The following is a 13647-nucleotide window of genomic DNA, read 5'->3' as shown; positions in this document are numbered from 1 at the left end:
TTTGTTTAACATGTTTTTTTTTTTTTTTTTTCAGTTTTGATTCATTTTGTTTTTCATAAAAAAAAAATGAAAAATCAAAAAATACAAAAACAGTGTGTGTTTGTGTATATTGGTTCTTATGTAACTTGGATGGCCATTAAAATTTTTTTTTTTTAACTTTGTATCTTTTGTATTTTAGATAAGCATCTCTATGCATAACTAAGCAAGTGAGTTTTGTGGCTCATGTTTGTAATGAGTAAGATTAAGTAATATCTTATACTTAACACTCGTATCACTCTTTTTGACAGAAATGACTAGAAAATTCTAAGAGAAATGCATAAATAACCATCTCACCACTATTACCCGCCAATCATGAAATGACATTTGTATGCTTTGGCAGAGCAAAAATGCAATGACAAAAGCTTAATATCATTGGGTATTTCTTTTTTCTCTCTTGTATGTCCATGCATGGTTTGCTTAAAAGAAAAACATGCAAAGAAAAATAAAAAGCAAAAAGAATCAAAATGCTTTATAGGATGTACCTCGAAAGTGATAGTCCCCATCAAATAATTATGATTGTGTGTAAGCTAAAGTGATTTTCTCATATCTTAAATCATCATAACATGTAGACACTTATGCAATCTTGTGATATTTTTCACACACAACACGCAATATTCTTTGCTACTTTTGATACATGTGCAAGTACAATGTGATTTGACCATCACAAAGAATACATGTGTTAATGTATGCTCACTAAACTATCTTAACTTGTTTTTGAAATATAAAATTAGTTAGACTTGTTTAGTATATATGTGTGTTTTGGATCTATGTGCTTGACATTTTTTTGTTGAGAAATGATTTTGAGAGCTTAAAATGTTGTTTGGATCTTTAGTTGTGTAGCATGCTTGATTGTATTCATATCTGTATTTTTCTCTTCTTGAAAAACTGTTTTTAAGAAATCTCGACAGCTGTTGGACACCTCTCGACAGCTAGGCTATCTATCAAGCCTTTTCAGTTTCTTTTTATTGCATTCTCGATAGCTTCTCGACAACTACTCGATCCATCGAGGAACTTTCTGGATGCTTGATAACTTTTCGATCCATCGAGCCCCTTTTACTGTGGACAGCTCTTGATAGGTCCTCAATAGCTTCTCGATAGCTATTTCTTGCGTTTTTATTCTCGACAGATCTCGATACCTCTTGATCCATCAAGAAACTGGAGTTCCTAAATAGGGTCCACGTGATGTTTTCTTCATTTCTCCTCGATCTCTCTCGACAGAAAACGTCTTCTCACTTTCCTAATCACCTCTCTCTCACTCCAAACTTCATTCCCAAGAGATTTTCGGCCTAGATTGATCTTTCTTCTTCTAGTAAGATCTTCTTTCTTTCACTTTTTCATGCATTTCATGTTTCTGACCTAACTTTTGGGATTTTTTGATAAACTTTGGGGCTTTTCAAAAAATTTGGAGTTTTTGTGAAATTTTTGGGACGGGTTTTTGTTTAAATGAGTATGAAACATCATGCATTGCATCAAATCTACATTATAACAACGTTTCATACATTTTAGATATGTGTTTACTTTGTTGCAATGATGTATGCTGGTAGGTTTGGATTAGGCTAAGCCCATGATATTTTTAAGTTTGCATGTCACATGTCCATACATTTTTCATGCATACGTACCTTCTTTTTTCTTTATTTTGATATTGATCTCTGTTGATGCTTTTCTGTGTGTTACTTTCTCTCTCTCTCTCTCTTTCTTTCGGTTAGTTGCTCTATGGCACTTAAACGAAAATCCACTCCATCCCAAAACCCTCTTCGTTCGGGGGCATCTTCCTCTAACCCTACCCCCTTCCATGTCAGGTTTCGTGATGAGAAGGCCAAGTCGGACTTCTCGAAGAAATTTTCACAACGCAGCATTCATTTGAAATGCCAAGTCATTCTATTGGATTTTTTCGATACTGACCTTCCCACTGTCATCTACAGTCGGGGTTAGGAGTTACTATGTGGCATCTCGGTCATTTGTCCCTCCGTGATCATACAAAAGTTTTACTCTAATATGTATGGATTCGACACTTCAGTACCTCATTTTATTACTCGTGTTCGAGGTACGCATATCGTAGTTACTCCGAATATTGTATCCGAAGTGCTACACGTTCCTAGGGTAGCGCATCCTAACTACCCTAGCTGCGATCATCTGAGGACTATGTCCAAAGACGAACTCTCATTTCTATTTTGTGAGACACCTTCATATTGGGGTGACTGTTAAAACACCCCTTGCTAAGGCTTTGTAAAAGGTTTGAGATTTCTTAACATGGTGATAACATTCGTTCTCCATCCATTGTCTCATTATAACTCCATTACAGAGTCTCGTACTCGATTTTTGTTATCCCTTCTTGAGGGACTTTCTATTGATTTTTCCTCTCACTTCATCCTATCCTTCATAGATGTCTATAAGGATACGGCGACCCATGATAAGCTCATTTTTCCTTCGGCTATCACGCGAATCCTTCACCATTTTTCTGTCTCTTATCCCACGTCTCCTCATTTCTCGGTCTTGTGTACCATAGACGTTGCTACCGTTTGACTGAGTGAGGCCCAGCTTCGACCAAAATGGCCACAGACAGAGACAACAACTCCTCTAGCTTCTTCTGCTCCTTCCACATCCGCACCTTCTTCATCAACGGGTGGTGTGACCCTCGAGGCAGTCCTGGCGTAATTGTAATGCATGGATGCTCGCCTTGACACACTCAGTGATGAGTTGTGTCAGGTGAACACCCGTATCGGCCGTATTACTAGACGGTAGGCTTGCCTTGGTGGCTTAGTGGAGTCTCCCCCTCCTTTTTCCAGAGGCATCTGAGGACAAGGATGATGACAATGACTCTGACGACGACGATGATGATGAAGATGAGGATGTTAGCTCGCCTAGTGATGATGAGATGTCTACTTGATTTACTTACCTTTTGTCACTCGTGACAAAAAAGGGAAATAGTTTTGATATGAGAGTAGTCATATACATAGGGGGAGAGTTAGTATAGGAGATTTTTATTAGGGGGAGTATCTATATTTTTTTGAGGGATGTAGTGAGGACTTATGTATTTTTTTTCTTTTCTTCTTTTAGAGATACATTGTTCTTACATTGTGATAGCAAACCTTGTATTTATGATGTTATATATATGATGAGGTTGTTATTACAGTTCTTTCACCTATCTTTACATGTACTGTTTCTTTTCTCTCTTTATGCACATGATTCTTATATATTATATGTAATCTTTTATTTTTGTTTCACACTAAGATGCCTTGATGAGTTTTATTTAAAGTATTTCAGAAATACAAGTTGTCAAAGTCTTCTTGCTATGAATTCTCTTCTTACAAAATTTTTCAAGAGTTTGTGTTAGAATAGATTTTACTGTATTCAACAAATGAGTATGAGTTGAGTGATTTATGACTTCTCTCATATGTTCATTTATTTGTTGTGGTTTTGTCACGGATTGCCAAAGGGGGAGATTGTTAGGACATATGTGAATCATTGTTAGGAACATATGTCTCTTTGACAAAACGCACTTTACTTATAATAGGTAGATCTAGGATGTATTTAATACTTCAAGGAACAAGAGTTCAAATTCAAGTGTTAAAGTCATACAAATCTGTCCAAGAGACAAGTGAAGAAGTACTGGATTTTAAAACTCGACAGCTAGTATCTATCGAGGTTTAAAAAACTATTTTAGCCCGATACTCGATAGCTACTTGACAAATAGGATATCTATCGAGGTTTAAGAAAATCAGATTTTCAGTTCTGATTTTCATCCAATCCATGTATAGATGTTTGGGCTTTCTTTTCTCACAACCCTAAATATATATATAAGGATTGTTTTAAAGGCTGTCACAACTGATGCAACTCAATGCAAAAGTTTTTCACAAGTATATTGTGAACCGGAGACATATGCCCTAGTTCATATTTCTATTCAATAAGCTGTTGTGTTTGTACACCGTAAGATTTTGTAACCAAGGAGTTTCGTGATCTTCATCGTATTGATGAACTGAAGAATTTTACAGCCAGCATCTTTCTCAAATTGGTGAGTAAGCCACATACTGGGATTCGCGCATCAAATTGGTTAGTCATGTACTGGGAGTCGTGCATTAAAAGGAGAGATTGTCACTACAAAATAAGTCCAATTGGGTATTGGGATATGGGTTCAACTGAAGGTTGGTATAAGGTACTGGGATTCATTTACTTATAACCGCTTGTTGTGATAATAGTGAATTCTCGGAAGTGGTGACCTTAAAATTACCCGGTGGGGTTTTTACCATATAGGTTTTCCCATTCGTAACAAATCACCATGTCAATTTATTTTCAGCTATATTTTAATTTAGTTGGTGATTTGTTTGTGCTACCACGCTTATTGCATGCTAATTGAATTAATTAATTAACTTGGCTAATTAATTGGTTAATTTATCATAAGGAGTCAATACATTCTTAGCCTATCAAGCTTAATAGATTATTTATCCATTAAAATAACATAAATAAATTATGTCTTCCGTTGAAATTTCTCACTACTTAATACCTCTAACTTTCAAGACAGGTGGTGTAAACTATAAATACTATTGAATCCCACGTGAAGAAGAATTAGTATAAGATAAATGATCTTCCACCATTCTAGCTTAATCTTTTATATATAACATGTTAATTTATCATTCTCAACACTACCCTTTAGAAGGTTTACCACCATCATTAATTAAAAGCATTCTTTTAAGTTTTTTACTGTAGGTAAACATGAGGCAAACTGGCACAAGTACAAACAATTCATGCTTAGTGCCTATAAACACATTTTACAAAACTCTCAAAAGTGTAAAGTCTATATATATGGTCTGTACTCTACACTCATTGTAAACGTTCCCACAAGTTTTTTACCTTAGGTAAACATGAGGCAAACTGGTACAAGTACAACCAATTCGTGCTCGGTTTTTACAAAACTCTCAAAACTCTAAAGTCTATATATAGTCTATATTCATTGTAAACGTTCTCACAAATTTTTCACCATAGGTAACCATGAGGCAAACTGTTACAAGTACAACCAATTCGTGCTTAGTGCCTATAAACACATTTTACAAAACTCTCAGAAGTCTAAAGTACGTCTATAGTCTATAATCATTGTATACGTTCTCACAAGTTTTTTTGCCATAGCTCATAGGTAAACATAAGGCAAACTGGTATAAATACTAGTGAGTCCAACGTGAGGAAGAATTAAAATAAGATAAATGATCTTCCGCCATTCTAGCTTATTTTTTATGACATGTTAATTTATCATTCTCAACATTATTTTTAGAATTTCCTCAAAATATATATATATATATATATATATATATTTAGAAGGTTTACCTCCATCATTCATTAAAAGCATTTTTACAAGTTTTTTACCATAGGTAAACATGAGGTAAACTGGTACAATCAATTCGTGCTATTAGTGCCTATAAACTATCTTACAAAAGTCTCAAAAGTCTATATATACTTATCAGAAAAGCATTTGAAAGTTGAGATGATTGGTACTGAGAGATATAAATGCATTTGAGAAATGAATCAGGAATTTATTTTCGGAAGGCCAAAAGATGAACAGAAGAATTTTGATCATTTAAGAATATGAAATATACTAAAATTAAAAATTAAATTGATACATAAAAAATAAAAAATAACAAGCTAATATTTATTTAGAATTAAAAAAATAAAAAAAATTAAAGACAAAAATAATTGTTTTTTATACATTTCAACCCAATCATTTATGCTATATTAAAATAGAATGTGGCGTTCTTTTGAATGCTGACAATAAATAATTTATGATTAGTTATGTACTAAATTTTACAATATTTGTTTTTTGATGTACAAAATTAAAATAGTCCATTTTATTATTAGTTACACTGGCGGCTCCACGTTAGAGCCAGGATGGTCACAAGACCAACCTGACCTGGAAAAGAAAATCATTATTATATATAAAATTTAAAAATTTTATGATTTTTTTACCCTTAAAAAAATGTGAAACCATCCTAAATTTTTTTTAACTCAATATAATTAAACTTTGGACAAAGTTTAGCATTGTAAACTAAGGCTACAACTCCACTCAATATTTTTTTTTTATTGAATACGAATTTTGACAAATCTACAATTAGATTATATTTTTTTTCTTATATCATCCGTGCTTGCAAAACTTCAAGAAAATCAAAGATCAATAGCTTATATCATCAATCAAATGTTTAAATTTCAAGTTTTTGTAATTTAAAATTATACGCAAAAAATAAGTTTATAGATCAAATAGTAAATAATATCCAATTGATATGAAATTTGACATGCGTTTTAAGAACATAAAGAACATACAATTCAATAGTTAGATTTTCAGAATATATATTCATGTTAATTTGTTTAGTAAAAGTTGTAGTCTTAAGCTACAATTAAGTTTGTAGTCAAATTTTGTCCTCAAACTTTGTTCCTCTTAACAATATTTTGAGCTCTTAAAAACAAGAAGAAAATTTTATTTAACTAAAATTTTGAAAAAAAATGTGGCTTGCAACATTAATAATGAGATTACCATGCAATAATTTCAAAATAAAAAAATTCGTAAAAGAAAATTGTAAGACTTCATGTATTTGGGATTTTTTTTTTTTTTTTTTGCTTTTATTTTTTGTTGTTGTCAATATATGAATTTATCCTTTTATTAGATTTTTTTTTTTTTAATTTAAGTTTCTTCATGACCACCCTAAAAAAAATTCCTAAAGCCACCACTAATTAGTTATGTACTAAATTTTGCAACAATTTCCTTTTTGATGTACAAAATTAAAATAGTTCATTTTATGATTAGTTATGTACTAAATTTTGCAACAATTTCTTTTTTGATGTACAAAATCAAAATAGACCATTAGAATGCCATCTTTTATTTGGTTGCAAAAGCCTATTTTTGATAATATTTATTATTGAAAATATTTTTTCCATGGTTGCAAAAGAAACTAGAAGAGTAAACAATCTCTCTACAAACAAATTGATCAGTTATTAATTTTCTCGTTCTTACCATCGATTGGCACAATTCAAAACTATTTATCAATTTATTTGAATTTCAGATGCCGAACTATATAATGCTATTAATGAATCAATGATGAAGTTCCATTAGGTAGTTGCAAGTTGCAACCAAATCCCAAAGTCTGAATGTTTTTATTTTGGGTCTCAAATAAGAAACCACAAAAAATGTCATAGACACATAGACATAGTTATAACGAATAAGCCATTTATATTTTTTTTTATCGGAGATTTTTTTTTTTTTTAAATGGATTTCACTTTGCTTTGTTAGTAAGAAATTATTTTGTTTTTGTTTCGGAATGTGGCCCATCAGCCCCATATTTTGTACGCTATGTAATTCAGGATTTTTATTTTTATTTCCTGCAATGAGGATTGACTAATTGTAAGTTTGTAACACAATTAGGTTCTTCTTAGTTTGCCATTAATTTTTTTTTTTATAGAGAATTTCAACTTATGACGTTTAATCTTGATAATAGCTCTTTATTATTAGATCAAGATACCAGTTGGTTTTTTATGTATACGAAGATTGAATCTTATATATTTTATTCAACTATAAAAAACTGCTAATGTAGGTAACAACTTAAGAAAGAAAAATTCTAGTAGCAAAAAGGTGGAGGAAGATGTGCCAAAAGATCTTAAGTCTATTTGAGAATTGTGCTATTTTAACCTAAGTTTTGAACATTGTCACCTATTAGTTACAAGCCCATGGGTGAAAAGTTGGAGTCCAAATCTTCTATCCCACTTTTTTTGCTTCGCTCTATACTCCACAAATAAAAGCTTGCCACGTATTCACCTAATTAATTAAATATTACCATTAATTAATAATGGTAGTATTTAATAAGTCAATAATGATAGTATTTAATTAATTATGTTAACACGTGGCAAGTTTTTATTGGTGAAGTATAGAGTAGAGTAGAAAAAGGGGGACAGAAGATTTGGATTCGAAAAGTTGACGCTATCCCATCGTTTAAGGTTGCTATTTACTCTCCATTAAAAAAAATGTTCACTATTTACTAAAGAACCTCCACAATTTTATCAACTTAAAATTGGCAACAAATTAAATACAGTCTGCTCCATAATGAAAGTATAATTGTTTTAACTATTAACTACGTGCCGTGCATAGAATTAAACTGTTTATTCTTCTTCTTGGGCCTGAGGTATGATTTTTGGTCCAAATTCAAAGTTTGCCATAGATATTTGATATTTCCCACCCTGCAAAAGCTCAAACAGTAACAGTAACAGTAAGCCCAATGACCATTGGACATCTTAGCTAAAGCCCAAAGAGTAGATCAACATGCATGAATATGGTGCAGCTCCAGAGAGATAGATAGAACTGTTTTATTTTGGGTAACATCTTAGAAGACTTTTACCCAAAAAAAAAAAAAAAAAATATCTTAGAAGACGTTTCTTACTTCCTCTTATGGAGGTTGTTTTGTCTCTGCCAGTGCCAGATAACAGCAATTTTGGTTAAGCCCTTGGTACCAACTCAAAGCCAAAGCCACTCAACAACTCTCTTATCCATTTACCATTTGGTAAGACATCTCTTCATCATATTACATCTTCTCTTTTGGAATTTCACTTTGCGCTTATATGAAATAAAAATCCCATTTCAGTTCCAAGTTATGCAATTTTATCTTCATGCTATATGCTGCATTTCATAGCTATTATCCTCAAGTGAAAAAGAACCTTAATTTGGCAAAACCTTGAAGACCCAGATAGGGAATTGTAAGAAACAAAGAAAAAAAATTTAGGTATGGGGTTTATCACCACTGCAATAGCGGCATACAGATACTTTAGCACCAATAGTATTGGGAAAAGCACAAAATTTGCACAAAATAGGTTTAGGAGTAAAACCAAGACCAAAAACAGTGAACCCAGAAAACCTAGGACCAGAATCAAGTGGACTGACCAACAAAAACAAATCATATCTGCCATTTCTGAGGGAAATTCAGTGTTCATCACGGGCTCGGCAGGAACTGGTAAAACATTATTGGTTAATCATATTATCAAACTGTTGAAAAAATGTCATCACCGATCTGGGGTCTTTGTCACAGCGCCCACTGGCGTTGCTGCATGTGCTATTGGTGGACAAACACTGCACTCGTTTGCAGGCATTGGGCCTGGAGTGGGGGATCGCCACACTTTGCTAGATAGGGTTCTTTCAGATAAGAAGGCTTACAATAGGTGGAAAAAAGTTGAGGCATTGGTTGTTGATGAGATTAGCATGGTTGGTGCAGAGTTGTTTGAGAATCTTGAATACATTGCGAGAGAGATACGTGGTGAAGATGAGGTGTGGGGTGGAATTCAGCTTGTTGTGAGTGGAGATTTCTTTCAGCTACCACCAATTCTTTGTAAGTGGAATGCATCAGGCAAGGAGTTTGCATTCGAAGCTGACTGCTGGAATGCGAGTTTTGATTTTCAATATGAGCTTACTGAGGTTTTTAGGCAATCAGATTCGCGATTTATCAAGCTGCTTCAGGGTATAAGGAGAGGGGAATGTGAAGCTCAGGACATAGAATTTCTTGAACAATCTTGCTTGGTGACTGAGTCTGAGTCAGATCCTTCGGTGGTACAGCTATATCCATTGAATAAAGATGTGGAAACAGTAAATCAGATGAGGATGGAAGAATTGGCAAAGGAGGGTACTATATATTTAGCAGTTGATAGTGGTAACAATCCTTGGAAGAATCAACTCAATCAGGGAATTGCACCTGATGAGATTTTCCTCTGCGAAGGTGCGAGGGTGATGCTGATCAAGAATCTGAGTACTTGGCGTGGACTAGTGAATGGTGCCACTGGTACAATTATAGGATTTCGTGAGCCAGAGAATATGGATGTGACAGACATGTGTTATGACAACCTGCTACCAATTGTCAGATTCGATTCAGGGCTAACCATGGTGATTACACCAGCAAAGTGGGTTGTGATGGAGGGAGATAAAGTTGTTGCTGAAAGAAAGCAGATACCCCTCATACTGTCATGGGCTCTAAGTATTCACAAGTGCCAGGGTATGACTCTTGATAAACTTCAAACCAATCTATCCAGTGCTTTTGGCTATGGAATGGTCTATGTAGCACTTTCCCGTGTGAGAAGCTTAGAAGGCCTTAAGTTACAAGGTTTTAGGCCTTCGAAGATTAAGGCACACCCAAAGGTTTTGCAATTCTACAAAGTTTTTGTTAGTGAACGAGATACAGAAGTCAAGAATGATGGAGCCAACAAGATCAGTGATCGGAGCAGTGAGGTAGCTCATGTTACAGACACAAGAAGCAATGGGGCAACAAAATATCATTTTTCTCTTTCTGAATTCCTGTCTTCACGCCAAAAAAGAAAATGAAAATTTCAGATACTCTGATATTTCTCTACTAATTTTGAGGTTCTTAGTAGGGAAGTTTAGTTGAGTTTACATGGTGGTAAATAATTTTGAATGCCTGAAGAGTAACCAATTACAGCTTTTCTGTGGGATCTTAAAAATTCCCTTTAGTCTTTACCGAGCCTTAGATTGGGGAATGCATCAATGTTTGTCAAAGAAGAAGGTGAATTGTGATTATTTATCCTTTGCTTTGGCCCTCAACTACTGATCTCTCAATCCATTTGCTGTAGCGCGTAAGGTATGCAAGGAAAAAATAAAGATCCCTCATTACTACCTTGATGAATGTTAATGCACAAACTTTTTAGCAAATATGTACATTGTCTTATGTCAATCAATATGCAAATGTTGGATGTAATAATTTCATTTTTGTTCAACATGACTGTATGCATGCACACATGGTAGTGTAGTACAAGTATCTGCACAGTATGCATGTGCACACATGTATCTTTATGAATGTGTGTGTTAGGTCATAGGTCCAGGAGGGGGAGGGAGCAGAGGGATATCAAAAATGTCCTACAGTAATGTTATAGCTTAAAACTAGAATCACTAGACCTTGCCTTTTTAATATGTATATATATAGGGTTAGGTTCAAGTTACACCTGTTGTAACTCTAAGCAATGTTATACTACCCAATAACTTGTTAATGAATTCATATATTGAAAATCCTACCATTGGATTACATGTTTTGTATATTCTTAACATGCAGTTAATTTTCATCCCAATCGGATTTTATTTACCAATTCTATCCATAAACTTATCTTTTATGTATTATTTTGAACTACAAAAACCGAAATTTAAACAATTAATTGATAACATGGCTATTGATATTTGATTATCTTGAAATTTTGTAAGTATGGAGAATATATGAAAATAATGTAATTCAACAGTGGATTTGTTATAATTCACTTCCAATTAAAAAATATTGAGTGATGTAACATTTTGAATCCAACCCACACACACATACATATAGTACTATATTTGGTATTATTCTCTGTTACATTTTTCCCCTCTGTAAAACACATCATTTGTGCACTGTAACTAATAATAATACTTGACTACTATTGCACAACTACTACTATTGTTACTTTATTTGGTGGATTTCCATTAATTGGTGATCAACTTGCCTTCCATTTGGGTTTGTGAAACATGAAAGTAGTGTATTTATTTCTCATAATGTGTATGACCTTTAACAAAATAGATTATAGGGTTAGTTATAGCTATCTATTTTACACTAACAGGATATTTGCGATATGCACCCTAAACTTCAAAAATTTACATTTAATACCTTAATTCAGCATTATTTTGCAATGTTCACTCTACCATCAAAATCTATGCTTTAATTAGCATATTAATAGTAATCTTTTAATCCTAAATTATGAGGGTACTTGTAATGTGCGGCTTCAAATATAAATTGATATCTTAATTTGAGATTAATTAACTTGTTAATATGATAATTTAAAAATGAATAAAATGGTGGATGAACATTGCAAATTAATCTTGAATTAAAGTGCTGATCACAAAATTTTATAATTAAATATGCACACCTCTAATAAACACAGTTTAGGGAAGAGAGCTTCAATTAACTCAAAATTATAATTCTTTCTTTTTGCCAATTTTCTAAATTCTAGTTGGGCTCCGTGGTGCTGCTCAAAAGCAATATGCATTTTGTCTCAAACTTTCCCATTCATCCATCTTCTGCTGACAATATAAGAGTAGCTGCATGGTGCTTCATACTTTTACATTACCTGACTTCTTCTCTTTTTTTGGTTAAAGTGGTAGCCTCTAGGGATTGAAAAGAAAAAAAAAAAAAAGATTGAAGCAATAGCAGAAGTAGGAGCCTGCTGTGTATTTGGTGTATATCTCTATGGGTTAACAAAGGAGGGACACATGCACACCTATGCACGCAGATGAAAAATGGGTCTCTAATCATGGAGCATTTTATTTTCACTTGACCTGTTAGACTATTAGTTAATTGGGATATGGAGAAAATATCCCAACTTTTTGATGACAAATATGCAGAAGAAATTTGAAAGATGCCCATTCCAATTACCTATAGGCCTGATGAGTTTGTCTGGCTAGGGGGAATAGGTGGTGAATTTTCAGTAAAGTCAGCATATAAATTGAACCTACAGCATAGACTCTCTCAAGTTTGTGGAAGAAGATATGAGCTATGGAGCTGGAAGTTTCATTAAAGACTCAAGATGTTATAGCAGAGAGTAGCATCAGAAATTGGAAGTCCTGCCCCTTGGAGCTGGACTGGCAATTTTATCAGAAGTCCTACCCCCTGAAACTAGATTGCAAATTTTATCAGATGAGAGTTAAAGATGTGTGTGTGGATAGGGCAGACGGCAGTGTACAGGAGTTCTCTCCATTGATCATTGAGAGTGATTTTCAAATGGTAGTAGCTAGTATTCATAATCTTGTTATGCAGTTGACAAAGGACATCAAAGATCTGGTTAGAACCCTCTTATCGGATTGTGATTGTAATTTGATTGCTCATGCCCATTCTAAATGGGGCTTTGTAATAACCCTGGTGGCTCTTTTATGTCATAGGTTTTCCCTCAGCAATTGTTGTGCTTTTTTTGATGAATACGATTGTTGTGCTTTTGAGATGGCTCTTTGCATAGCTTTTTTTGTTCTCGTGTAGTGACACTTGGTTACAGCACGTAATGTGGCCTTTAAGTTTGTCACCTGAGCACCTATGCAACCAGACCACCATAGCATGGATGCAGCCTAAACTTACAAGATAGTGTTAATTTACAAAGAGAAATGTGGGATAAGATCCTCTCCCGTTCAATTCTCAAATTCCCTCCAATTTTTATTTAAATGTAAGACGTGGCATTCAAAAATCAAATAAATACGTATGTCACACATGGCTAAAAATGGAAAGGAATTAGAGGGAAATCCTTTCTCCGAAAAATGTCAAACGTTCCTACTCCCCTTATTGCATTGTGGAAGCAGAAAGGTATTTAGGTGGTAAAAGTTGATATCCAATCAGCTTAATCAGGTCTTGTTGGTCTGTCACCCATGTGTACATTATATTTCTGGTATAATGCACTGGGATTGGAACGTGAAGGTAGGGCTCTTCATTCCGATATACTACCTTGGAATTGAAATAGGCAGTCATGAGAACAATTTAAAAGTTCTGAATAAAAAACGATTCCAATGACATTGGACAGAAGATTTTCTTTTTTCCAAAACAGTGCACATCCGACATGAATGTCCATATTTACCATAGGAGA

The 13647-nt window shown here is 33.8% G+C and overlaps 1 protein-coding gene across 3 annotated transcripts; it reads left to right on the top strand.

The window, feature by feature from the left end:
* The first annotated feature begins 8394 nt into the window (after positions 1 to 8394).
* Positions 8395 to 13017, top strand: LOC115956009 (ATP-dependent DNA helicase PIF1-like). 3 transcript variants are annotated; one of them, XM_031074454.1, is made up of 2 exons: positions 8395 to 10643; positions 12494 to 13017. In XM_031074454.1, the coding sequence occupies exon 1, from the start codon at positions 8789 to 8791 to the stop codon at positions 10367 to 10369; it is 1581 nt and encodes a 526-aa protein (XP_030930314.1). In that variant the 5' UTR covers positions 8395 to 8788; the 3' UTR covers positions 10370 to 10643; positions 12494 to 13017. The 3 variants fall into 3 exon arrangements, with proteins under 3 accessions (XP_030930314.1, XP_030930313.1, XP_030930312.1); XM_031074453.1 differs by having other exon boundaries at positions 12485 to 13017; XM_031074452.1 differs by having other exon boundaries at positions 12179 to 13017.
* Positions 13018 to 13647: the final 630 nt, after the last annotated feature.

Source organism: Quercus lobata, chromosome 8, assembly GCF_001633185.2.
Source record: "Quercus lobata isolate SW786 chromosome 8, ValleyOak3.0 Primary Assembly, whole genome shotgun sequence".
Classification (NCBI taxonomy): domain Eukaryota; kingdom Viridiplantae; phylum Streptophyta; class Magnoliopsida; order Fagales; family Fagaceae; genus Quercus; species Quercus lobata.
This window is presented reverse-complemented; position numbering and strand designations above follow the sequence as displayed.